General features: G+C 62.6%; 1 protein-coding gene across 1 annotated transcript in view; it reads left to right on the forward strand.

Annotated features, from left to right (window-relative positions):
• Positions 1–4671: 4671 nt before the first annotated feature.
• MUC2 (mucin 2, oligomeric mucus/gel-forming) overlaps positions 4672–27336 on the forward strand; it is a gene marked incomplete at both ends in the record, with an annotated part of 53745 nt that continues 31080 nt past the window's right edge. Inside the window, 38 exons of the mRNA XM_079709450.1 lie at positions 4672–4747; positions 5761–6031; positions 6825–6939; positions 7272–7362; positions 7448–7557; positions 7714–7924; positions 8113–8238; positions 8727–8844; positions 8985–9123; positions 9212–9322; positions 9411–9480; positions 9624–9761; positions 9856–10020; positions 10489–10583; positions 10811–10937; positions 11325–11580; positions 11707–11759; positions 11878–11978; positions 12366–12517; positions 12810–12948; positions 13266–13376; positions 13462–13641; positions 13772–14011; positions 14438–14594; positions 14744–14875; positions 15352–15499; positions 15852–15895; positions 16274–16459; positions 17430–17866; positions 17980–22550; positions 22626–22903; positions 23082–23864; positions 23912–24496; positions 24576–24914; positions 25090–25230; positions 25774–25947; positions 26232–26443; positions 26813–26987. Of these exons, the coding sequence (XP_079565576.1) occupies positions 4672–4747; positions 5761–6031; positions 6825–6939; positions 7272–7362; positions 7448–7557; positions 7714–7924; positions 8113–8238; positions 8727–8844; positions 8985–9123; positions 9212–9322; positions 9411–9480; positions 9624–9761; positions 9856–10020; positions 10489–10583; positions 10811–10937; positions 11325–11580; positions 11707–11759; positions 11878–11978; positions 12366–12517; positions 12810–12948; positions 13266–13376; positions 13462–13641; positions 13772–14011; positions 14438–14594; positions 14744–14875; positions 15352–15499; positions 15852–15895; positions 16274–16459; positions 17430–17866; positions 17980–22550; positions 22626–22903; positions 23082–23864; positions 23912–24496; positions 24576–24914; positions 25090–25230; positions 25774–25947; positions 26232–26443; positions 26813–26987 (11557 nt within the window). The remainder of the gene's footprint in view (positions 4748–5760; positions 6032–6824; positions 6940–7271; positions 7363–7447; positions 7558–7713; positions 7925–8112; positions 8239–8726; positions 8845–8984; positions 9124–9211; positions 9323–9410; positions 9481–9623; positions 9762–9855; positions 10021–10488; positions 10584–10810; positions 10938–11324; positions 11581–11706; positions 11760–11877; positions 11979–12365; positions 12518–12809; positions 12949–13265; positions 13377–13461; positions 13642–13771; positions 14012–14437; positions 14595–14743; positions 14876–15351; positions 15500–15851; positions 15896–16273; positions 16460–17429; positions 17867–17979; positions 22551–22625; positions 22904–23081; positions 23865–23911; positions 24497–24575; positions 24915–25089; positions 25231–25773; positions 25948–26231; positions 26444–26812; positions 26988–27336) is intronic.

Below are 27336 nucleotides of genomic sequence, written 5' to 3' on the forward strand. Positions count from 1 at the left end.
TTCACTGGCGGGGGGTGGGGTGGTGGGGGGATGCAGGAAAAGGAGGGGGGAGGTGCTCTGTCCTTGGGGCACCACTCCAGGAAGGCAAGAGAAGGAGATTCCTCCCCTGGGGCTATGACACCACCCAGGAACCTGATTTTCTGTTACTCATACTGGTTTCTGCAAAGAGCAACAGTCAACCTTCTTGAAAAATGGTCACACAATTGCCAAGTGGTGGACAGCGTCGGCTGGGGGCAGAGAGGACCACTGTGAGTGGCCTCTGGCTGGGCGAGCTCAGGGGGCTCTTTCATCTTCTCCGCTCATTGGTTTCCTTGTCTCTAGAATGAAGTAGTGTGAGCACCTGCCTCCCAAGGTTGTGGAGGACTTTAATGATAAGGGGAGGTGATTGAGTACCTGGCCATTGCCCAAACACAATGAGCCCTCAGGAGGTGGGAGCCCTGTGGAGCTACTACAAAAGGTGAACCCCACCCCTCCTAGAGATTTCGTTTGTTTGTCCACTCATTCACCCATCCATCTAGCCGTCCGTCCAGCCATGCACCCATCCACTCATCCATCCATCCATCTATCCATCCATCCATTTACCCACCTATGCATCCACTCATTCACCCATCTAGCCACCCATCCATCTAGCCACCTACCTACCCACCCAGAAGCAAAGTTATTGAGTGTCTACTGTGACGCTAGCCCACAGAGGAGCCCACATAGGCTGCTGCCCTCAATGTGCTCACCGCCTGAAGGCCAGCAGTGGTCACACAGTGCAGCCAGGTTGGTGAGGACAATGGTCAGTGTAAGGACCAGGTCTCGAGGAGGGGATGGCTGCTGGAAGGTGACTGGTCTCCTGAGGTGCAGTGGCCCTTTACCCCCAAGGAGGCCGGTGCCTGCCTGCTCGGTGGAGCCTGGGATGAGGAGCAGAACCCGCTGACCTGGCCCTGCCCAACTTGCAGGGGAACAAACACCTTTGTGTGTTAACCCGCCTACTCTTCAAGCATGGCAGGGGCAAATCGGGGCAAATGTCCTATGGTAAACGCTTGCAGGCCAGGGGAGGTGGTGTGAGGCCCGGCTCTGCACACCCCCAGCTCTTTCGGCTCCTCTGGCCAGGTCTGAGTTACCCTTTCCAATGTGTCAGGGAGCACATGGGGAGGGGGTGGGCATGGCTGGGGTTTTGTTTGCCTGCCCCCGAGTCCTCAGACACTTACCTACCGGGGACTCTGTCTGGTGGCTGGCTGGGGCTGTGGGCTCCCTTGGGTGTCCAGAGGGCTAGGAACCCACGGCTTCCCTGGGCACACCCTCCATCTGCCCACCGAGGCCGGACCACCGGAGCCGAGGGCCCAGGGTTGGGCCCAGGGTCTGAGGAGGGTTTACACATATAGATCCTTGTTCTTTTATAGACCCCCTCCGCCCTTCCTCCCTCCCACTCCCTGATGAGTCGCCCTCTCCCCCTGCCCCCGTTCCCCACCCTCCCACTTCCTGATGAGGCAGGGTTTGTGGACAGACCGCAGTGGACAGTTGTTTTAGGCTGCGTTTCGTGACGTCTCTGTGGCCTCCTCCCTGTGGTCAAGACTGTGATTCCTGAGACTGTAGTCCTGGGAACAGTGTCCTGTTGGGGTAAACATTGCTGGGTGTGGGGCCTGGTGGGAGGAGGCCCGGGGCTGCCCAGGCCGGTGTGCGTGTGTGTGTGTGGGGGTCTGTGCCCTGGGGGTGTCCACCTGACTGGTGGGCAGGCAGTCAGCTCCCTCAGCAGCCCCCGCCTGTGGCTGGCCAGAGTGGTGTCCTGGTGGCCTTTGGGCATCACAGCCTTGTCACAGAGGGACACTGGGCAGTTTCCTCAACTCTGCCTCAGCGAAGGGTGGGGGTCCCAGTAGGGCGGGAACGGAGCTCCAGTGCACTGAGTGGAGCGTCACAGGCTGAGGGGCCTCTTCCTGCATCCACAGGAGCTAAAGTGATGGGTGGATGGACATGTCTAAGCACCCAGGTGTCCTGTTCAGGTACTTTCCAGGGACTTACCCGTTAGGGACCCGCCATGACTGAGTTTGCCCAGTGGTCAGGAGACTGACCAGAGGTGCCATGGGGGCCCCAAGCCCTCCCCACCTCCTCCCGCCAGCCCCGTCCATCCTGCCCTCTCTGCGTCCATCCCAGTCTGCATGCCTGATGGCACTGCTCAGGGGTCCCACCCGAGAACCTGCGTCTGTGCCAAGATGGGTGTGGGCCTTGGGACACCTGCTTCCCCACCCAGAGGGTCCATGGGGCTGACCTTCTCAGACCCAGGGGGGACCCGACCCCACCTTCTCAGACCAAGGGGGACCCCATTTTCTCAGACCCCAGGGAGGACTCCACCTTCTCAGACTCGGGGCTGTGCTGCGCGTCCTGTCTCTGGCCAGGAATCTCTGATTCCCACCAGGGCAGAGGGAGCCTGGCATGGAAAATCACTGCCCCTGGGGGCCGCGGAGGGGGCCCTGTCCTTGGGTTTCCCCAGGGTGTGGTGCCAGCCCATGCAAGCCCCACGGGGAAGTGGCACAATGGGCCTGCTGGTCCAGCTGCTCTGGCTTCCTGATCCCTGATCCTCCTGGCTTGAGCCAAACGCTGTCCCCCACGTGCGTGGGTCCCTGGGCCCCTGGGCCTGGGGCTGGCAGCACAGCAGGACAGGACGAGGGGCTTTACCTCAGGCTGCAGGAGGGTCAGGTCTGGGGACCATGGCTCCCATATGCTCTCTCTGACACTGGGGGTCCCTGTCCTTTGATGTCTTGGCTCCGCGGGGACCCTGGGAATCGTCAGGCGCTGTGGGCAGAGCTCGTGGCCCTGGATGCTCTTGCTGTGGTGTGGAGGGCCTGTTTGCAGAGGAAGGGTCCCCGTGAGGTGCCAGGCCAAGGCCCCGGTTCTGGTCACTGCCTCTGCAGGGGCGCTGGACTCAGGGAAGCAGGGCTCAGGGTCCCATGGCCCCCACCACTGGGCAGCCCCCTTGTCCAGGGTAACAGTTGGGATGAACCTCTCCCACTCGCCCCTGAAACTCAGGGACCCCGAGGTTGGAGACCGAGGCCCCCCCCGACCATCAGAGCTGTTGTCCACAATTATGCTGGCGAAAGTCAAAAGCTGAATTCAAGATGCACGTTTGTTTTCAGAACGGAGGAACGCAGGGAGGGGAGGCCCGACCTCGGTTTACCCACCAGCGACGTGGGTGCCCACCCAGAGGTTGCTAATGTTTGGGGCCAGCGCAGCTCAGATGCCACGTCCTCAAGGCGTTTCCAGACATGCTCGGGCTCACTTGGAGGGTCTGAGGTGCCCTGGAGGCCATAGCTCCTCTCTGGGGCAGGACCCTCTTCCCACCAGAGGCCCAGGAGCACCTGCGTGGCTGCCCCACCCTCCTCCCTGGTTCTCCCCCCCATCCTGGAGAGGCTGCAGGGCTGGGCCTGTGCCTGCCAGGCCGTGTCCGTGTCCAGCCCCGGCCCCACTCCCCTTGGGGACGGCCACTCTTAGCCTCGAGCCAGGTGCCCTGTGTCCCAGAGGATGTGATGCTGTTAAAGCATCCCCTGGCTGGGCTCCCCAAGTTCCAATTACATGTAATTCCAGAGGCTGGCTTGGCCTGGGAAGGGAGGGGATGAGAGGGGGGCCGGAGCCGGGGGCCCCGACCGAGCTCAACGAGCTACAGGAAGGAATTGGTGCCAAAATGGGGCGCGCCCTGGACTCCACAGGAGCCCGTGCTCTCTCTGCCTCGGCAGCGGGGTTCAGGGAGGGCAGGGGCCCCCTTACCCTGACCCGGAGCTCAGGCCCCTGGCTGGGGAGGCTGAGGTCCAGGAGGTCTCTGACAGGCCCCCAGAGTGGGAGCCCACACCTGGCAGTGGTCCACTGGGGCCCCTTGGGAGGCACCCCGTTTGACATTCGCCGTACCAGAGATGCTGGATGGGTGGGGTGGGGGCCTCGGGGAGCCTGCTGGCTGCCAGGACGTGCTTCCGGACGGCCCTGGTGGTGCAGTGTTTGAGAGTCTGCCTGCCAATGCAGGGGACACAGGTTCGAGCCCTGGTCCAGGAAGATCCCACATGCCGCGGAGCAACTAAACCTGCGTGCCACAACTACTGAGCCTGTGCGCTAGAGCCCGTGAGCCACAACTACTGAAGCTCACACGCCACAACTACTGAGCCTGCATGCCACAACTACTGAAGCCCCCGTGCCTACAGCCCGTGCTCCGCAACAAGAGAGGCCACCGCAATGAGAAACCCCACGCTGCAACCAAGAGTAGACCCCGCTCGCCGCAATTAGAGAAAGCCCGCATGTAGCAACAAAGACCCAACGTAGCCAAACAAACAAACAAAATTAGATCCCACATAAAAAAAATGGGGGACCAGGTCATGCCTGCCCCGGGCCTGGTACTGCTAGTGGCTGGGACGGACGGAGGTCCGCCTTGGGTGTGTGTTGGAATCGGGTAATTGGGGCTGCCGCATCCTGGGCAGAGCCAGCTCTACCCCGGGAGCAATAAAAAATAAACCTCAGATAACCTGAATCAATATTTCCCCACCAGGGCCCTCGGAGCCCCCGCAGCTGCTTTCCTGACAATCTGGCAGGTGCCCCACCCACCCCTCAACCCTCCCTTGCCCTCCCCACCCTCTGACGGCTCCGCGGGGCCATATAAGGCCTAGACCCCTGCCCCGGTCGCTCTCCCACACCACGCTTCTGGCCACCATGGGGCTGCCACTAGCCCTCCTGGTGGCCCTCTGCCTGACTCTGACCTGGGTCAGGGGCTCAGAGCTCCAGAGAGGTGAGAGGGTGCGGGCAGGAAGGCTGGGCGGCCCAGGGTACATGGTCCTGCCTGGGGTAGAGGTGTCTCCCTCAGCCGGGGCTTTGGGGTGGACAGCCTGGGCCAGGCCTCCTGCACCCCCACGCCTGCTGACTCTGGGTGGAGGGATGGAAGGAAGGAAGGGAGGCAGGGAGGGAGGGGGTCTTGGGTTCCCACATGCTTCTGAAGGTGATCGCTTGGCCAGAGTGTGTATCCAGAGGACAGTCCCAGGGGGAAGCACCGGTCTGGGTGGCTGTCTGGGCCTGGGGGAGGCAGGGGCCTGCCAGGAGGGGCCAGGCCAGGGGAGGCCCCCAGTCCCGGTATCAGGGATCCTGATACCGGGACTGGGGGTCAAGACCAAGCTGGGCCCTTCAGCAGAGCCAGCTGTTTGGGTCTCTGCTCAAGGGGTGGCTTCAGACAGAGAAGACCATGCAGACATAGGATGGGGACATCTCTGTCCCAGCAGGGCATTTGGGGACAGGGCGGTGGCGGGGCTGGGGGACAGGGGAGCTGGCCCCATATGGATGAACACGCCGCAGGCTCCCTCTGAGGGGTCTGGCACAGACCTTCTGCGGGGTGAGGGGCGGCTGGGGCGGGGCTGGGGTGCTGGCTGGGGCGTCGATGGACGGAGTGTGGTGGAGACCGGGGTGGGGAGTGGGCCAGGCTGACAGGGCTCCAGGGAGCCCGACAGCCCCTCTGACCCTGCTCCCCGCTCGGCACACGGCCGCATCCCCTGCAGGGTCAGGGTGGGAGGGCGCGGCAGCTGGAGACGCCCTTTCAGGGGGCTGAGACCGCGTGGGTGGGGTGGCCAGTGTCCAGCAGAGCCCCCCCGCAGGACGACCCTCCGTGGGGCCTGGGCCGAGACCCCGACGGGCTCTGAGCTGCTGCGGGGCGCCTCTGGAGGGTCCTCACAGGGCCGCTGCCAGGCCGGAGCCTCGGACGGACAGGCTTCCTGGCGACGTGGGCTGCTCACGCGCCCACCCGCTGCTCCCCAGAAGGCAGGACCCGGAACCACGGCCACAGTGTCTGCAGCACATGGGGCGACTCCCACTACAAGACCTTCGACGGAGACATCTTCCGCTTCCCCGGGCTGTGCGACTACAACTTCGCCTCTGACTGCCGGGACACCTACCAGGAGTTTGCTGTGCACCTGAAACGGGGCCCCGGCCGCAGTGGGGGCCACCCCCAGGTCGAGTACATCCTGCTGACCATCAAGGGTGACGCCATCTACCTCACCAGCCAGCTCGTTGTGGTGAATGGCGCCGTGTGAGTGGTCAGGCAGTGTCCCTTCCCACGTCCCGTGAGCAAGTGCGACCCGGCTGGTGCCCCCGTTTGCCCTCCCTTCCCCCACCACCTCCCCCCACTGCCCCGCCGGCTAAGAAGGAGAGTGTTGGGGAGGGAGCTTTATTAAACCAGTGAGTCTCCTCCAGCCCCGCTGCTGGCAGCCCACCAGGCTCTGGGCTGGACCGTGCTGGTCAGGGTGGCCTGGCAGCCCAGGCCAGGGTTACAGGAGCCCACGGGAGGCCCGTTCCTCCTCCCCCTCACGCTGTCCCGCATTGTCTCAGGAACGGTGGGGCTCTGAGCTCATTCCTGCCCCGGGTGGGCAGGGGGTGGGGTGCAGGGGGGTCCCCACCTGCAGGGTTTGCCCTTCCCCTGCTGCAAGGGATTTTGATTCCCTGAAACCCAGGTTCAGAGTAGGGGGTGGGAACAGGGCCCACAGGGGCAGTGTGGGGTGGGCACAGCGCCTGCCCTGGGCGATGGGGTGGGTGGGGCTTCTCCAGCCTGGTCCTCCCTCCTCCCAGGGCTTTTACGGGCTCCCTGGGGGTCCTGCCCAGAGCAGAGCCCAGGGAGGGGGTGTGGAGAGGGCGTTGGGCAGGCGGGTGTGGCTTGGCCCAGAGGACCTAGCCAGGCAGGTGGACAGGGGCTCGGCCACGGCTCGAGTGCCCCCAGAGGGTGGCTCCCGGACGGGAGCTGGCCACTCCACCCACGCCCACAGCCTCAGCCCCTCTGCCACGTGGGTGCTGCGTGGGCCGGCGTGACCCTGGTGCCCATCCCGCAGGGTCAGCAGCCCGCACTACAGCCCGGGGCTGCTCATCGAGAAGACTGACGCCTACACCAAGGTCTATTCCCGTGTGGGCCTCACGCTCATGTGGAACCGGGAAGACTCAGTCATGGTGTGTCACGGGCCTCGGGGACCCCGGGGGGGCCAAGAGGGGGTCCGGGCGGGCTGGGGCGCTGTGTGGCCTTTGGGCGGGCGGAGAGGTTGGAGGCGGAGCGGGGGATCAGGCGGTCCACCCCGTGAGGGGACCCTCTGGTCCAGGGTGGTGGGCTGGCCCCGCCCCTTCCCCAAAGCCCTCCTGGTCCTCGGCGCGGCCAGGGCTCCCCCCGCCCCCCCGCCCCCCCGCTAACCCCAGCTCTCCCACCACGGCTGAGACCCGTTCACACAGGTTCTGAGGCTGACCTGGCCGCCCCACGGCCTGCTCACTTGTCCCCCTTCCCCGGATAGCTGGAGCTGGACAGTAAGTTCCGGAACCACACGTGTGGCCTCTGCGGTGACTACAACGGTCTGCAGACCTACTCTGAGTTCCTCTCCGATGGTGAGGGCCTCCTCGGGCCTTGGTGGCTGGGCTATGGGCAGGCTCCCCGCCTGGTCCCGCTGAACGGCTGTGCCCCCCACCCCAGGCGTGCTCTTCAGTCCCATCGAGTTTGGGAACATGCAGAAGATCGACAAGCCTGAGGAGGTGTGCGATGGCCCCCAGGAGGTGCCGACCCCCGAGTCCTGCTCTGAGCATGTGAGTCGCTGGCCATTCGGTGGGGAGGGGGCTGTGGGAGCAGAGCCTGCACCTCCCCCCAGAGCTGCGCCCGCTGGCCTCTGTTGGGGACCCCGCCCCCACCCTGGTGGCGCGGAGGGGAGGAGACGGTGAGCAGCCCCACCCACTGCCCGCCAGCGCGCCGAGTGCGAGAGGCTGCTGACAGACGCGGCCTTCGAGGACTGCCGGGACCTGGTGCCTCTGGAGCTGCACGTGCAGGCCTGCATGCAGGACCGTTGCCAGTGCCCGCATGGCACCTCCTGCGTCTGCAGCACCATCGCCGAGTTCTCCCGCCAATGCTCCCACGCAGGTGGCAGGCCTCGGAACTGGAGGACCGCCTCGCTCTGCCGTAAGCACCGTGCGGCCAGGAGCCGGGGGCGCGTGGGGCATTATCCACGGGGAGCGCGGTGCCCTTTGTGCCCTGGATTGGGAGCCACGCTGTGCCCACCTCAGCCGGGGCGCGAGGTCGGCACGGACCCTTCGTGGCGCCGGCTGCGCTCTGCTCCTCGGCTCAGGGGCCTGCCTTTGCCTGTCTAGCTAAGAGCTGCCCTGGGACCATGGTTTACCTGGAGAGCGGCTCACCCTGCATGGACACCTGCTCACACCTGGAGGTCAGCAGCCTGTGTGAGGAACATCGCATGGACGGCTGTTTCTGCCCAGAAGGTGAGTGCTGAGGACGCAGGCAGGCAGCCAGGGTGGAGTGCGCTGCCCTGAAGCACCACCCCGCCGCCTGTGTGTGGCGGGACGGCCGCCTCGCTGCCTGGGCCTCGGCTCTCAGCCGAGCTGAGGGAGAGTGACAGCTCGGGGCCCTGCAGGGACATCAGGGGACAAGGTCCAGGTAGAAGGAATACAAGGGCTGAAGACCCCCCAACATACACACAGCGGTGTCACCTTCCTGCTCATCACCCCGTGGATAGACGTCCTCCTGCCTGGCCCGTGGCTCTGAGCCTGGAAGCAGGTCCCTCAGATACAGTGTGGGGACCACAGTTGTCCCCCAAAGGACCATAGGTGTCTGTGGCTGGGAGGCCTGGCTGGCAGCGCCCCTTCAGGGAGGCCAGCCCCTGGCTGTGGCCCTGGGAACGGCAGCCCCGCCGGGGGCACTCTGGCACTGTTCGGGCCGGCTGAACGGAACATGTCCCACGCTGTCCCAGGCACTGTGTACGATGACATCAAGGGTGGCGGCTGCATCCCTGTGAACCAGTGTCACTGCAAGCTGCACGGACACCTGTATGCGCCTGGCCAACAGATCACCAACAACTGCGAGCAGTGGTGGGTCCCGGGGCTGGGGTCCCAATGGGCTGGGGTCCAGGTGGGCTGAGGGTCCCAGCGGGAGGGGGGTCCAGGTGGGCTGAGGGTCCCAGCGGGTTGGGGTGGCAGTCGAACCTGACCCTGGCCCTGTTGCCCGATAGTGTTTGCAACGCCAGCCGCTGGGTGTGCCAGGACCTGCAGTGCCCCAAGACCTGTGCCCTGGAGGGCGGTGCCCATATCACCACCTTCGACGGGAGGAAGTACACGTTCCACGGGGACTGCTACTACGTGCTGACCAAGGTGGCCGGCACCCGGCTGGGCATGTGGGTGGAGCTGGACCCCCGCCCCACACGCTGTGTGGCTGCAACGCCCTCTGCCCTCCCTGCAGGGCACCCACAACGACTCCTATGCCATCCTGGGCGAGCTGACCCCCTGCGGCTCCACCGGCAAGCAGACCTGCCTGAAGACAGTGGTGCTGCTGGCTGACAACAAGAAGAACGTGGGTGCCCCTGCCCCCTGCCCTCCCAGCAACCCCGGGGGCCCCAAGGCCCTTCTCAGCCCCCGTGTACACTTGGCCTTGCCCACAGGTGGTGGCCTTCAAGTTGGACGGCAGCGTCCTGCTGAATGAGCTGCAGGTGAATCTGCCCCACGTGACGGGTGAGTCCAGCTCCAGGGCGCCCATGCCGGGGAGGGGGCAGGGCGGGGGGAGGAGGGGGGCGGGGGACGGGGGAGGGGGACGGGGAAGGAGGGCGGCCCTCCCCACGAGCCCTCCACGGCCCTCCCCCTCCCCTGCCTTGCAGCGAGCTTCTCCATCTTTCAACTGTCCTCCCACCACCTCGTCATGACCACCGCCTTCGGCCTCAGGCTGCAGGTCCAGCTGGTGCCAGTCATGCAGCTCTTCCTGACGCTGGAACATGCTGCCCAGGGGCAGGTGCAGGGTGAGCGGCCCCGCCCAGCTCTCCCCACGCGGGCCACCCTCGGGCCTGCGCACTCTGACCCCCGACCCTTCCCCACCCTGTCCTGGCCCCTCAGGCCTCTGCGGGAACTTCAACGGCCTTGAAGGTGACGACTTCAAGACGGCTGGTGGGCTGGTGGAGGCCACAGGCGCCGGCTTCGCCAACACCTGGAAGGCCCAGTTGAGCTGCCACGACAAGCTGGACTGGCTGGATGACCCCTGCTCCCTCAACATCGAGAGCGGTGAGGCTCGGCCGCTGGGGAGGTGGCCCTGCGCGGACAGGGCTCCTCGTGGGACGTGGCGGGCGGGGGTAGCGCGGAGACAACAGAGCCAGCCGTCCACCTGCTGCTGTCTGCCTTGCGGCTGGTTTATGGTGGCCCACGGTGGCAGCCTGCCCAGTGACATGGCAGAGGGGCCAGGGCTACTAATCGCAGGCTGGTGACCCTCGTCCGGGGGCTGGCCTGGTGCCTTGACAGGACACCCTAACACCTGCCAGGTCACCTGCCACGTCCACGAGGTGGAGAGAGGAGAGGGGTGGGAACCCTTGCCTTACAAAGGGGCACAGTCCTGTGCTGACCTGCCCTGAAGGGAGGGGCCTGGGTTCGGTCCACCGAGGGGAGAGTGTCTGCTCCAGCCGGGGCGGCTGGGCAGCCTGACCTGGGGGACTTGTTGGAGGGGCCATCCCCACTGAGGGGCTAAATGCTCTCCAGCCAACTACGCTGAGCACTGGTGCTCCCTGCTGAAGAAGACAGAGACCCCGTTCAGCAGGTGCCACTCTGCCGTGGACCCAGCCGAGTATTACAAGGTGGGTGGGCCCACCCAGGCACTCCCTCCCTGCTGCCTGCGAGGCTCCTGGGGGAAACTGCTGCGTGTGTGTGCACAGCACATGTGTATAGCTGGGTGTGTGTGCACAGCACGTGTATAGCCGGGTGTGTGTGTGCACGTGCGTAAGTGCCGCGTGTCTGAGTGCTCACACGGGCATGATGTCCCCCAGCCAGCTCTCCCCATTCACTACCCTGTTTGCCCCCACAGAGGTGCAAGTACGACACGTGCAACTGCCAGAGCACGGAGGACTGCATGTGCGCGGCCCTGTCCTCCTACGCCCGCGCCTGCGCCATCAAGGGCGTCATGCTGTGGGGCTGGCGGGAGCGCGTCTGCAGTGAGTGCCAGGTGTCCTGGGCCTGGGCCGGCCTTCAGGTCGCCGCTGTCCCAGGTGGCAGCTCGCCCTGGCCGTCGAGGGTCGAAGGTGCAGGGGGGCGACATCACTCCCAGCTTCCTTGGCCAGGAAGCAGCAGGAAACCAGCCCTGGGCCACTCTGCTTGCAGGGGCGGGGGGCCTGGAACTGTGGCCACGATGCCTTAGCTCAGAAGGGGAGGTGCGTGGGGCTGGGGCACCTGTGTGGCCAGGGTGGTCCCGGGGTGACTGCCCCCGTTGGTCCCTTGGCTGGGTGGGTGTCCTGGCCAGAGGTGGGGCTCGGGGCTGGCTTTCGGGGAAGGGAGTTGGGGGCCGTCCTCCCGCCCCTCAGGCCGGCCCCTCCCCTCTGCAGACAAGGACGTGGGCTCCTGCCCCAGGTCGCAGGTCTTCCTGTACAACCTGACCACCTGCCAGCCGACCTGCCGCTCGCTGTCCGAGTCTGACACCCACTGTATCAAGGGCTTCGCGCCCGTGGACGGCTGCGGCTGCCCCGACCACACCTTCCTGGACGAGAAGGGCCGCTGCGTGCCCCTGGCCAAGTGCTCCTGCTACCAGCGTGGCCTCTACCTGGAGGCGGGGCAGGTCATCCTGAAGCAGGAGGAGCGATGGTGTGTGACCTGGGGCCGGGGAGGGGGGGCCAGCTCTGCTGGGGGGCCCACACCGCGCCCAGGCCCACAGAGCCACTGGGCCCGCCCCCCGGAGGGCCCCATTCACCCCCCACCTCTCCCTCACAGCGTTTGCCGGAACGGGAGGCTGCACTGCCGGCACATCAAGCTGCTCGGCCAGCGTAAGTGGCTGCTGCCCTGTGCATGGCCTGCCGCCCCCCAACCTGCTCCCCCTCCATCGCCTGCACGAGCCCCCCACCCAACTTCACCGGAGCTGAGGCGGCCCCTTCCGTCCCGCAGGCTGTACGGCCCCGAAGATCCACGTCGACTGCAACAACCTGACGGCGCTGGCCATCTGGAACCCCAGGCCCGTCAGCTGCCAGACGCTGGCTGCCGGCTACGTGCGTGCTGGGTGGGGGCGCTGTGGACGGGGGTGCAGGCAGGCTCCCGTTCGGTCGGTCCTGTGGCTCTGGGCCCTAGGTCCTCTGGACACATGCGCTTCGCTGGCCCTCCCCGTTCCTCGGGGGAGGTGGCCGCCTGTGGGTCCCCACCCAGCCCGCTCAGGGCACAGGGACCAGTGTAGGGGCCCCTGGCAGGCTGCTCTCCCCCGTCTCCCAGCCCAGTGGTGAGCCCGAGGGCAGGGCTCCGGAGGCTGGACCAGGGAGAGACGTCAAGCGTCAGAGGGTGGGGGGTCGGGGCATGAGGGGTGTCTGCAACATCAGAAGAGGGGCCAGCTGCCCTGGGCCTGGCACCTGATCCCCGAACCCTGCTCTCCAACCGCCCGTCAGTACCAGACGGAGTGCCTCAGTGGTTGCGTGTGCCCCGAGGGGCTGATTGACGATGGCCGGGGTGGCTGCGTGGTGGAGGAGGCGTGCCCATGTGTGCACAACAAGGACCTGTACTCCCCCGGGGACAAGATCAGGGTGGACTGCAACACCTGGTAAGCACCCTGGCCTCCGACCCCCAAGCGCTCCGTGGGGAGCCGGCCCTGGACCACAGGCCTCCTCCATGGGGGTCTCCTCCACGGGGCCGGCCGGGGTCTGCAGGGCCACGTGGCCTCCCACCTGGCTGGCAGGGCCCTGGCCTGGGTGGGCGCTGGGATAGGAGGTCCTGGAGGTGTGCTCTCTGAGCTGCTGGGGGCCTTTCCGCACAGCGCCAGGGTACACGCTGAGCAGGGGTGGGGGACCTGGGCCCCTGTAGCCCCTCCAGGCCCCCCATCTCGCTCTCCTCAGCACCTGCCAGAAAGGGCGCTGGGCATGCACCCAGTCCGTGTGCTACGGTACCTGTGCCATCTACGGGAACAGCCACTACATCACCTTCGATGGGAAGTACTATGACTTCGATGGACACTGCTCCTACGTGGCCGTTCAGGTGAGGCCGAGGGCACGGCCAGAGTCTGCCTCTGCTTCGTGGTCCCTGCCCTGCCATCCCAGGGCTGCTCCCAGACCAGTTAGGAGGCTCTGAGTGGAGGGAGTCTGGGGTGGGAGGGGAGCCCTTCCTTGGCCCTCCCATTCCATGACCCTCCCGTGGGTTTCGGGGGTGTGGGGTGCACAGGGGCATGTGTGTTTGGGGGGTTAAGGCCCCTCTCAACAGATGAGGGGCTGAGGCTTGACCAGGCCCAGCTGGGGTGGGGTGCCCAGGGCCCTCACGGCCGGGCCGGCCTGGCTCACGTGCCCGTGGGCCCCCAGGACTACTGTGGCCAGAACTCCTCACTGGGCTCCTTCAGCATCCTCACCGAGAAGGTCCCCTGTGGCACCACGGGCGTCACCTGCTCCAAGGCCATCAAGATCTTCATGGGGGTGAGTGCTGCCTGCCCCTGGGCACACAAGGTCCCTTGGGGACCCTCAGACCCGGCCAGTGACGGAGCCTCTCCCCTGGGTACAGAGGACGGAGCTAAAGCTGGAGGACAAGCACCGCCTGGTGATACAGCGCGACGTGGGCCACGCTGTGGACTACACCACGAGGGAAGTGGGCCAGTACCTGGTGGTGGAGGCCAGCATCGGCATCATCGTCATCTGGGACAAGAGAACCACCATCTTCGTCAAGCTTGCCCCCTCCTACAAGGTGCGCAGCCGCCTTGCCTGTCAGCTAGTCCATGCCCGTGCACCCACCTGGGCCTCCCAGGCTCATGAGCGGCCAGCCCCTCCCTCCTGCGAGCCCTCCCGCAAAGCCCCTGGCCGGCTTGTCTCTGTAGGGCACTGTGTGTGGCCTGTGTGGGAACTTTGACCAGCGATCCAGCAACGACTTCACCACTCGGGACCACATGGTGGTGGACAGCGAGCTGGACTTCGGGAACAGCTGGAAGGAGGCCCCCAGCTGTCCGGACGTGAGCACCACCCCCGAGCCGTGCACCGAGAGGCCTCACCGCCGCTCCTGGGCCGAGAAGCAGTGCAGCATCATCAAGAGCCCGGTCTTCGCGGTCTGCCACAGCAAGGTGGGCGGGGAGTGGGCGCGGGCAGGGCCGAGGGCGGGGCAGTCTCCCGGCTGCGTCCCCTTGTGCCATCTGTTCTCCAGCTTCAGCTGCATCTTCTGTGTCCTTTGGACACGTGACCAGAGGTCCAGCCTTCCCTCTGAGACCACTGGGTGGACCCCCCGCCTCTGTACCTTCCAGGGAGGGAGAGAGGACACACCCCCTAAGGCCCAGATGGCCCTTAGCTCCCGGCAGCGGTGGCGGGGGGGCAGCCGTCGCGGGACCTCCCCTGCCAGCCCCACTGGAGCCCTGGGGGCCGAGGACTGGGTGACCACACCCTGTCCCGGGCGCAGAGTCGTCCTCGGGGTCCTGAGCTTCCTGGGCCACAGGGGAAGGCCTGTCCACATGAGGGCGGTGTGGACGGTGGGCTCATGGAGGCTCCTCCCCTAGGTGGACCCCAAACCCTTCTACGATGCCTGTGTCCACGACTCGTGCTCCTGCGACACGGGCGGGGACTGTGAGTGTTTCTGCTCTGCCGTGGCCTCCTACGCCCAGGAGTGCACCAAAGAGGGGGCCTGCGTGTTCTGGAGGACGCCTGAGCTGTGCCGTGAGTGCCCACCTGTCCTGGACCTGGGGTGCCAGCGTGGCGGGCTGGAGGCTGCTGCACCGGGGTCTGGGGTGCTTGTGGCCCCCTCCCTGCCTCCCCCGCCCGGCCCCGGCCCTCCCCGAGCCTGACCCCCATGCCCCCTCCCCCAGCCATATTCTGTGACTACTACAACCCCCCGAACGAGTGCCAGTGGCATTACGAACCCTGCGGGAACCGCAGCTTCGAGACGTGCAGGACCATCAGCGGCCTTCACTCCAACATCTCTGTGTCCTACCTGGAGGGTGAGGCGCCCCGTGGGGCCCGGGACCCTGCGCTCCAGGGTGGGCCAGGCTCGCTGCGCTGCAGCTTGTTCACTAGACAGGGGCCTTGGAACCTGAGCCGAGACCCCGCCCTAGAGGAGAGAGGCAGGAAAGGGGCAGCTTAACACGCCACGTCAGGACAGGAGACCATGTGCGGTCAGAAGCGAAGCGGCTGTGGGGAAGGAGCAGAAGAGGGCGAGGTGGGCGCTCTGCAGTGTCTGTGAGCCAAGGACACGCAAGAGACCCGAGGAGGGGGCAGTGGGCGGGGCCCCCAGGAGGCTGGGCGGGGCCTGGCTGTCCCTTTGGCCGCAGGGTCAAAGGAAGGAGGGGTGTCCACGCCCCCGCCTTCCCAGAGGACATCCGGAGAAGAGGACCTGCCAGGGTGGGGAGGATGGGTAGGGTCTGGTGGATGTGGGGTCCTCCGTGCCGGTCCAAGCCCAGCGCCCTGTGCCCACCAGGCTGCTACCCACGGTGCCCTAAGGAAAGTCCCATCTACAACGAGGACCTGAAGACGTGTGTCACACAGGACAAATGTGGTTGCTACGTCAAGGACACTCACTACCGACCTGGACAGTCTGTGCCCACGGACCAGATTTGCTACTCTTGGTATCTAAGCTCACATCGCAGGGGCCCGGGGGAGATCAGCACACACATACACACGCACCCACATCCACGCACACACACTGGCACACGGTGTTCACGTACACACATGTGGACACATGGCCGCACGCACACAGGACCCAGGGGGAGGGGAGAAGTGGGACCTCCTTCCTTCTGCTGCCCTCGCCTCGTCCCCTCTCTGCCCACAGTGGGAACCCAGGCGGGGGCTCCTGGGCCCAGCCTTCGGGGTAGCGCCCAGAGGCTTTGGGCGGGTAGCAGAGGCGCGGGCTGGAGGGCAGAGGCCGGCTGGGAGAGGCCAGCGTTTCCTTGGGCCTGCAGCCTTGCCCTTGCTTTTCAGTGTGTGTAACAACTCCTCGCAAGTTGTCTGCCAGCCAGAAGAAGGTAAGCTGCCCGCCCCTGACTGTCCTCCTGGGCTGTGGTGAGCTCCTTCTCCCCCTCCCCCTGCCTCCTCCCCCTTTTCTTCTGTGTGGCTTCCCTGGGGCCCTCCCAGCTCAGATGAGCCTCTGATTTGCAGCAGCCCCTAGGGCTCACCTGAAATCTTTGTATTTCTCCTGATGGGGAGCAGGCGCCCCGTCTGTGATGTAGCTTCTGTGTTCTGATGGGCACCCCTTAGGATTCTGGGAATGGGGTCCTGACGGGTGCTGGTTTGCCATTGGTTGGAGGTGGGGGAAACCAGTCTTCCCCTTATTGGGACAGGCTGAGGAGGGCCTTGTGAGTCTCTGTCTCGTTCCTGACCTGTTGACGTCGGCCTCCCCCCAGGGAAGATTGTCACCTCTAACCAGGACAGCTCCTTCTGCTACTGGGAGATCTGTGGCCCCAACGGGATGGTGGAGAAGCACTTCGACATCTGCCCGCACACCCCACCACCATCGTCCCCCTCAACACCCGCCACCACCACCTCTGTCACCCGCATCACCCCCTCCACCACCACGAGCACCAGTACAGGTAAGGTCTTCCCCTGATCCCAGCAGGGCGGCCTTTCTAGGTAGATGGGGGTGATGCTGACATGCCTCTCAACTCAGGGAGTGTCCCCTGCCTCCCAGCATCTTGACCACATCCCTGAGCCCAGATTGCAGTGATGGCGACTCGGGGCCATCTCCCCAGACCCGCAGGAAACTACGCCTAAGGGTTAGAGGAGGCAGAGAGACACCCTCAAGTCCCTGTGCGTCTGCTCGGGCTGAAATTGCAGCTACTGCTGAACGAGCCTCCAGGCGTATGACAGCAACCGGGAAAAGAAACTGGTAAAATTAAAAGGTTTGAAAAACGTGAAAGCTATAGAATGACATTCTCTTTTTTCCCCCATTTTACCGCAGTGCCATCTTCCTCTTCAAAAACTCCGAGTAAGTCACGTTGACGGCGTTCCCAATGATACAGGGCGGGGAGCTGCAGAAAGCTGCTGGGCGCCTCCCTCGAGACCCAGACAGGGGGCTGGGCTGGGAGGGCGGGACCACTGGCTCAGGGACCGAAGATGGTGTATTTTGGTGACTTGATTCCCGATTTGCTGAGCCCAGGGACTCGTGCAGGGGACTTGACCAGCTCAGGGTGAAAACATTGGTCAAGAGTCCAGACCAAGTCCCTGCCGGCGTGCTTCTTCACGGGACTGGGTGGCCCTTTCCTTATTTATTTGTTTGGCCTAAGGATTTGAAAGGATCTGAGGAAGGGTGCTAGGCTGGCGCTCCGAGGCCTAGGTCTGTCACTGGCATGGCATATGGGGGTCTTGGGTGTTTAGCTGCAGAAGGAGGGGAGAAGCGGAGGGTGGAAGTTAGGGCTCAGCTTAGAGTCTCAGAGCCAACACTGGGCCCTTTGGTGATGATGGGGACAGCAGCTCACAGGGATCTCAGTTCTCTGAGTCCCACTGATCTCCCGAAAGGCGCGCCCCAGCCTGGCTGACCACCGCTGGGTCTTGCTCGCCTAGGGCTATGCTGCTTCTGGTCCGAGTGGATCAACGATGACCATCCCAGAATCGGCAGTGATGGTGGAGACCGAGAGACATTCGACCGTGTCTGCAGGGCCCCCAAGGATATCGAGTGCAGGGTGGCCGTAGAGCCCCATCTCAGCTGGGAAAAGCTGGGCCAGGAGGCTCAGTGCAATGTCTCCTTCGGGTTCATCTGCAAGAACGAAGACCAGTTTCGAAACGGACCTTTTGGACTCTGCTATGATTACGAGATACGAGTCTATTGTTGCCTGCTGATGGATGAGTGTCCCACGACCCCGATAACGATCCCCACCACCACCCCATCAACCACCACCCCCACCCCGCCACCCCCAACTCCCCCCACTACCACCCCGTCAACCACCACCCCACCCACCCCCACCACCCCCACCCCCACTGCTCCCACCACCACGTCAACTGTGACTCCAACTCCGACCACCAGGACAACCACAAAAGAGACTCCCACCACTACAGAGACCCCAACCACAACACCCACCACCACTTCAACTGGGACTCCAACTCTGACTGCCAGCACCACCTCAACAGAGACTCCAACTCCCACCACCCCAGAGACCCCAACCACAACACCCGCCACCACTTCAACTGGAACTCCACCTCCGACCACCAGCACAACCACAACAGAGACTCCAACCACTACAGAGACCCCAACCACAACACCCACCACCACTTCAACTGGGACTCCAACTCTGACTCCCAGCACCACCTCAACAGAGACTCCTACTCCGACCACTGCAGAGACCCCAAGCACAACACCCACCACCATTTCAACTGGGACTCCAACTCCGACCCCCACCACAACTACAACAGAGACTCCAACTCCCACCACCCCAGAGACCCCAACCACAACACCCACCGCCACTTCAACTGGAACTCCACCTCCGACCACCAGCACACCCACAACAGAGACACCAACCACTACAGAGACCCCAACCACAACACCCACCACCACTTCAACTGGGACTCCAACTCTGACCCCCAGCACCACCTCAACAGAGACTCCTGCTCCGACCACTGCAGAGACCCCAACCACAACACCGAGCACCATTTCAACTGGGACTCCAACTCCGACCCCCACCACAACCGCAACAGAGACGCCAAATCCGACCACTACAGAGACCCCAACTCCGACCACTACAGAGACCCCAACCACAACAGCCACCACCACCACAACAGGGACTCCAACTCCAGCCACTACAGAGACCCTAACCACAACACCCACCACCATTTCAACTGGGACTCCAACTCCGACACCCACCACAACTACAAGGGAGACTCCAACCACTACAGAGACCCCAACCACAACAGCCACCACCACCGCAACAGAGACTCCAACTCTGACCACGACAGAGACCCCAAGCACAACACCCACCACCACTTCAACTGGGACTCCAACTCCAACCGCCAGCACAACCACAACAGAGACTCCAACCACTACGGAGACCCCAACCACAACACCCACCACCACTTTAACTGGGACTCCAACTCTGACTCCCAGCACCACCTCAACAGAGACTCCTACTCCGACCACTGCAGAGACCCCAAGCACAACACCCACCACCACTTCAACTGGGACTCCACCTCCGACCCCCACCACAACTACAACAGAGACTACAACTCCCACCACCCCAGAGACCCCAACAACAGCACCCACTACCACTTCAACTGGGACTCCACCTCCGACCACCAGCACAACCACAACAGAGACTCCAACCACTACAGAGACCCCAACCACAACCCCCACCACCACTTCAAGTGGGACTCCAACTCCGACCCCCACCACAACCGCAACAGAGACTCCAACTCCGACCACTACAGAGACCCCAACCACAACAGCCACCACCACCACAACAGGGACTCCAACTCCAGCCACTACAGAGACCCTAACCACAACACCTACCACCATTTCAACTGGGACTCCAACTCCGACACCCACCACAACTACAAGGGAGACTCCAACCACTACAGAGACCCCAACCACAACAGCCACCACCACCGCAACAGAGACTCCAACTCTGACCACGACAGAGACCCCAAGCACAACACCCACCACCACTTCAACTGGGACTCCAACTCCAACCGCCAGCACAACCACAACAGAGACTCCAACCACTACGGAGACCCCAACCACAACACCCACCACCACTTTAACTGGGACTCCAACTCTGACTCCCAGCACCACCTCAACAGAGACTCCTACTCCGACCACTGCAGAGACCCCAAGCACAACACCCACCACCACTTCAACTGGGACTCCACCTCCGACCCCCACCACAACTACAACAGAGACTACAACTCCCACCACCCCAGAGACCCCAACAACAGCACCCACTACCACTTCAACTGGGACTCCACCTCCGACCACCAGCACAACCACAACAGAGACTCCAACCACTACGGAGACCCCAACCACAACACCCACCACCACTTCAACTGGGACTCCAACTCTGACCCCCAGCACCCCCTCAACAGAGACTCCTACTCCGACCACTGCAGAGACCCCAACCACAACACCCACCACCATTTCAACTGGGACTCCAACTCCGACCCCCACCACAACTACAACAGAAACTCCAACTCCCACCACTCCAGAGACCGCAACCACAACACCCACCACCACTTCAACTGGAACTCCACCTTGGACCTCCAGCACAACCACAACAGAGACTCCAACCACTACGGAGACCCCAACCACAACACCCACCACCACTTCAAGTGGGACTCCATCTCTGACCCCCAGCACCACCTCAACAGAGACTCCTACTCCGACCACTGCAGAGACCCCAAGCACAACACCCAGCACCACTTCAACTGGGACTCCACCTCCCACCCCCACCACAACTACAACAGAGACTCCAACTCCCACCATCCCAGAGACCCCAACAACAGCACCCACCACCACTTCAACTGGGACTCCACCTCCGACCACCAGCACAACCACAACAGAGACTCCAACCACTACGGAGACCCCAACCACAACACCCACCACCACTTCAACTGGGACTCCAACTCTGACCCCCAGCACCACCTCAACAGAGACTCCTACTCCGACCATTGCAGAGACCCCAACCACAACACCCACCGCCATTTCAACTGGGACTCCAACTCCGACCCCCACCACAACTGCAACAGAGACTCCAACTCCCACCACCCCAGAGACCCCAACCACAACACCCACCGCCACTTCAAGTGGGACTCCAACTCCGACCCCCACCACAACCGCAACAGAGACTCCAACTCCGACCACTACAGAGACCCCAACCACAACAGCCACCACCACCACAACAGGGACTCCAACTCCAGCCACTACAGAGACCCTAACCACAACACCCACCACCATTTCAACTGGGACTCCAACTCCGACACCCACCACAACTACAAGGGAGACTCCAACCACAACAGCCACCACCACCGCAACAGAGACTCCAACTCTGACCACGACAGAGACCCCAAGCACAACACCCACCACCACTTCAACTGGGACTCCAACTCCAACCGCCAGCACAACCACAACAGAGACTCCTACTCCGACCACCGCAGAGACCCCAAGCACAACACCCAGCACCACTTCAACTGGGACTCCACTTCCGACCCCCACCACAACTACAACAGAGACTCCAACTCCCACCATCCCAGAGACCCCAACAACAGCACCCACCACCACTTCAACTGGGACTCCACCTCCGACCACCAGCACAACCACAACAGAGACTCCAACCACTACAGAGACCCCAACCACAACACCCACCACCACTTCAACTGGGACTCCAACTCTGACCCCCAGCACCACCTCAACAGAGACTCCTACTCCGACCATTGCAGAGACCCCAACCACAACACCCACCACCATTTCAACTGGGACTCCAACTCCGACCCCCACCACAACTACAACAGAGACTCCTACTCCCACCACCCCAGAGACCCCAACCACAACACCCACCGCCACTTCAACTGGAACTCCACCTCCGACCGCCAGCACAACCACAACAGAGACTGCAACCACTACAGAGACCCCAACCACAACCCCCACCACCACTTCAAGTGGGACTCCAACTCCGACCCCCACCACAACCGCAACAGAGGCTCCAACTCCGACCACTACAGAGACCCCAACCACAACAGCCACCACCACCACAACAGGGACTCCAACTCCAGCCACTACAGAGACCCTAACCACAACACCTACCACCATTTCAACTGGGACTCCAACTCCGACACCCACCACAACTACAAGGGAGACTCCAACCACTACAGAGACCCCAACCACAACAGCCACCACCACCGCAACAGAGACTCCAACTCTGACCACGACAGAGACCCCAAGCACAACACCCACCACCACTTCAACTGGGACTCCACCTCCGACCACCAGCACAACCACAACAGAAACTCCAACTACTACAGAGACCCCAACCACAACACCCACCACCATTTCAACTGGGACTCCAACTCCGACCCCCACCACAACTACAACAGAGACTCCAACTCCCACCACCCCAGAGACCCCAACCACAACACCCACCGCCACTTCAACTGGAACTCCACCTCCGACCGCCAGCACAACCACAACAGAGACTGCAACCACTACAGAGACCCCAACCACAACCCCCACCACCACTTCAAGTGGGACTCCAACTCCGACCCCCACCACAACCGCAACAGAGACTCCAACTCTGACCACGACAGAGACCCCAAGCACAACACCCACCACCACTTCAACTGGGACTCCAACTCCAACCGCCAGCACAACCACAACAGAGACTCCAACCACTACAGAAACCCCAACCACAACACCCACCACCACCACAACAGGGACTCCTACTCCAACCACTACAGAGACCCCAGGCACAACACTCACCACCACTTCAACTGGGACTCCAACTCTGACCCCCAGCACCACCTTAACAGAGACTCCTACTCTGACCACTACAGAGACTCCAACCACAACACCCACCACCACTTCAACTGGGACTCCAACTCCGAGTGCCACCACAACCACTACAGAGACCCCAACCACAACAGCCACCACCACCACAACAGGGCCTCCAACTCCAACCACTACAGAGACCCCAACCACAACACCCAGCACCATTTCAACTGGGACTCCAACTCTGACCCCCAGCACCACCTTAACAGAGACTGAAACTCCGACCACTACAGAGACCCCAACCACAACACCCACCACCACTTCAACTGGGACTCCAACTCCGACCCCTACCACAACTACAACAGAGACTCTGGCTCCGACCACTACAGAGACCCCAACCACAACACCCAGCACCACTTCAACTGGGACTGCAACTCCGACCCCCACCACAACCACAACAAGGACTCCAACTCTGACCACTACAGAGACCCCAACCACAACAGCCACCACCACCCCACCCACCACCCCACCCACCACCACCCTTCCCACCACCCCACTGACAACCTCCACAGTGCCAACATCCCCTGAGTGTTTGCCAGAGTGCCAATGGACTGGTTGGGTGGATTCTGGAAAACCAGACTTTTCCAGAGAAGGTGGAGATGTTGAATCCCTTGAGAACTTCTGTAATTTGGGCAGGGTAAGCAACATCTCCTGCAGAGCCACCATGTATCCCGACGTTCCCCTCCAAGAGCTTGGACAAAATGTGGTGTGTAACACCTCTGTTGGGCTCATGTGTAAAAACCAAGACCAGAAGCCAGGGGGAGCCATCCCCCAAAGTTACTGTCTCAACTATGAGATCAAAGTCTACTGCTGTGCGATTCCATTTAATTGTGTCCCCAGAACTTCGACCACCACCACAGAGATCCCAACAACGACCCATACTGCTACTTCAACAGAGACTCCAACCACAACCCCCACCACCACAGAGACCACAACCCGCACCACTACCACACCGACAACCACAGAGACCCCAATACCAACACACACCACCACAGTGACCCCAACTCCGCCACCGACCACGACCTCAACAGAGACTCCAACCACGACCCCTACCACCACTTCAGCAGAGTTCCAAACCCCAACACCCACCTCCATTTCAACTGGCACTCCAACTCTGACACCCACCACAACCACAACAGAGACTCCAACTCCGACCACTACAGAGACCCCAACCACAACACTCACCACCATTTCAACTGGAACTCCAACTCCGACCCCCACCTCAACTACAACAGAGACTCCAACTCCGACCACTCCAGAGACCCCAACCACAACACCCACCACCATTTCAACTGGAACTCCACCTCCGACCCCCACCTCAACTACAACAGAGACTCCAACTCCCACCACTCCAGAGACCCCAACCACAACACCCACCACCACTCCAACTGGGACTCCAACTCCGACCCCCACCAGGACCACAACAGAGACTCCAACCACTCCAGAGACCCCCATCACAACACCCACCACCAGTTCAACTGGGACTCCAACTCTGACCGCCAGCACAACCACAACAGAGATTCCAACTCCGACCACTACAGAGACCCCAGGCACAACACTCACCACCACTTCAACTGGGACTCCAACTCTGACCCCTGGCACCACCTCAACAGAGACTCCAACTCCAACCACTACAGAGACCCCAGGCACACCACCCACCACCACTTCAACTGGAACTCCAACTCCGACCCCCACCTCAACTACAACAGAGACTCCAACTCCCACCACTCCAGAGACCCCAACCACAGCACCCACCACCACTCCAACTGGGACTCCAACTCCGACCCCCACCACGACCACAACAGAGACTCCAACCACTCCAGAGACCCCAACCACAACACCCACCACCAGTTCAACTGGGACCCCAACTCCGACCGCCAGCACAACCACAACAGAGATTCCAACTCCGACCACTACAGAGACCCCAGGCACAGCACCCACCACCACTTCAACTGGAACTCCAACTCCGACCTCCACCACAACCACAACAGAGACTCCCACTCCGACCACTACAGAGACCCCAACCACAACACCCACCACCACAGAGACAATCCCCACCACTATCACAACCACAGAGACTCCAACACCAATAACCACCACCACAGTGACCCCAACACCACCACTGACCACCACCTCCACAGCGACTCCAACTCCGACCCTCACCATTAGCACCACCTCCACAGAGACTCCAACACCTACACCCACCATAACAGAGACCCCAACTCCAGCATCCACCACCACAGAAACCCCCTCCCCGACCACTGCCACATCCACAGAGACTCCAACCCCACCTCCCAATATTAGCACTACCAGCAGCACATCAGAATCTCTTCCTACGTCCTCCCCTCCAACCTCCCAGTCCACCTATCCCTCTTCCACGGAATCTACCACGCTTGTGACCACCGCCCCAACAATTGTGGAGACATACAGCACACCACAGACCCCAGCGTCGACAGAACCAGCCATCACTACAACAGGAGGAACCACGCCCTCTCCACCTACACCTGGCACCACCCCTCCAGGTACACAGAGACCATGGAACTTGCGTGGTTATTGGTGATGCGCTTACGGTTCCTTCTCACTCCAGGGGAGCTTTACAGCTCTTGGGACTTGAGACAGGTGCCCCCCGCCCTACCCAGTGAGACCGGTCCCCAAGAAGGCTCCAGGAGGGCTCGCCTACCTCTCCTGCCCCCCAAGTCCCGCTGCTGAGTGTTCAGGGAGCTGCTGACCCCACAGTACGTCTCTCCTTGGGCATGGCTGCCTGTGTCCCGCATCCCTCAGCCCATGGCTGTAAGATGGGCTACATGGGCAAAGCCATCCTGCTGGGAGACCACCGAGGCATGTGTGGCCTCATGGGGGAGTAGAGGCTGCCAGTCAGGTGCCCTGGGAGACCCTCCCTCTGTCCCCCCTCTTCCAGCTGCACTTCCCCTCTGGGGCTTTGGAGGACAGCTGGTCAGCCTCTCTTGATGGACCAGTGTCCTGTGGCTCTGGTGCTGCCTGGAGCTGGTGCCTCACCCCCGTGGCCTCCCTGTTACATACACCATAGACTGTGGGCCCTGACACTCGGCCCAACCCTGAGACTGAGGGCTGGGGAAATGGATGTGGGGCCTCCCACGCCAGGTACCACGTACCTCGAGTGAGCTGCCCACACGTGTTTGCCGCCAGGCCGCCTGTGCATCTACGATGGGTGGACGCCCTCAGCCCTCACTGCACCCTCCATTCTTACAGGCTCGCCAACCTCAGGTCCCACCTCCTCGAAGACCACTCCCACCCATGGAACCACGACTGGGCCCCCTTCATCCACCACAGGCCCCCCTTCCACACCCACACCCACTCCTGCAACTGTGTCAATGACTTCCACGGGAACTTCCACACCAATAGGACACTCGTCGACCATGCCACCCACGCCACAGACCACCAGCACCTTGACCTCCAGTGTGACCACCCCCACGGTGATCCAATTAACCTCACCCAACATCACCACGAGCACCGTCTCACTCATCACCTCAACCCAGAGGATATGCTGCTATTTCAATGACACGTACTATGCCCCAGGTACCCAAGCTTTTCATTCTGATTCAGGCAATGCAGGCTGGCGGGACTTTGCTTTCCCAGTGCCTAGGGGTCAGTTGAAGGTCTAAACTGGGGGCTTGCTTGGGAAGCTGGATGCCAGCACGGGTGGATGTCTCCATGGCCAGCCCCATGTACTGCCACCACAAATCAGGGGTAAGTGAGGGTGGTGTGGATTTCTCTCTCGTGGCCTCTGTGGGGACCTGCCTGGGTACTCTGGTGGCCAGCCCTGTGTGGACAGGGTAAGGACTGGGTCTTTCCCCTTGCAGGTGAGCTGGTGTACAACAGCACACATGGAGACACCTGCTATTACGTGAACTGCTCGCTGGAGTGCACCCTAGAGATCTTCAACTGGTCCTGCCCATCCATACCCTCCCCAACTCCCAGCCCATCCACACCCACCACCCGGTCATCCATGGCATCCAGTGTGCCGCCCACCACCAAGCCCCCTGCGTGCCTGGACTTCGATCCTCCCAGACAGGTCTGTGTCTGTGGGTGGCTTTTGTCCCCTCGGGCACACACACCCACTACCTGGGCATCCAAAGCCCCAGGTGCTACCTTTCTGCTGGTCATGCCCCTGCCCCTATGCCCCACATCCCCAGTCGGGCCAAGGCTTCAGGCAGCTTCCTGGGCTCAGGGTCTGCTGCGGCCCTCCTACCTTCTCTCTCACGCACCCCTTGCTGTAGTGAGGCGGCTGGCTGCCCTCCTGGACAGGGTTGCCCTTTGTCTTCAGCCTCCTGGGCAGGGCTCTTAGGTGCTCACCTGGGGCCTCGCCTGCACGGCCCACCCCTCCTGTGTGACCCTGGGTGCCAGGCTGGTGCCGCTGACCCTGTGCCCTCCCCGCCTGCAGGAGAATGAGACCTGGTGGCTGTGTAACTGCACCATGGCCATCTGCAAGTACAACAACACCGTGGAGCTCGTGGAGGTGAAGTGCGACCCCCCACCCATGCCCACCTGCTCCAACGGCCTCGTGCCTGTGCGCGTCGAGGACCCCGACAAGTGCTGCTGGCACTGGGAGTGTGACTGTAAGCCCGACGCCGCAGAGACCCTCCCCACCTGCCCCCCACTGTGTGTGGGGGTGCTGCAGACCCCAGGCTGTCATGATGGCTTTGATGGCTGAGCACCCGCGGAGAGTCAGGCCCACGTTTGGAGCAATTTCTCACGCCTCCTGCTTATTCCCCATCTCAGGCCAGGGGTTTGTGGGGAGGCGGGGCTTGCCTGGTGGATCATGGCCACAGCCGAGGGGCCTGGGGTGGGGGGTGGGCACAGAGCTGGAGTTGGAACCGGGGCCTGGCCGCTGCGGGCTGAGTGTGGAAGGCACTCTTGGGGCCCAGATGTCCCACATGCCCCAGGAACCAGACTTCGGGGCTTCCC

Source organism: Hyperoodon ampullatus (genome assembly GCF_949752795.1).
Source record: "Hyperoodon ampullatus genome assembly, chromosome: 7".
In the NCBI taxonomy this organism is placed as follows: Eukaryota; Metazoa; Chordata; class Mammalia; order Artiodactyla; family Ziphiidae; genus Hyperoodon; species Hyperoodon ampullatus.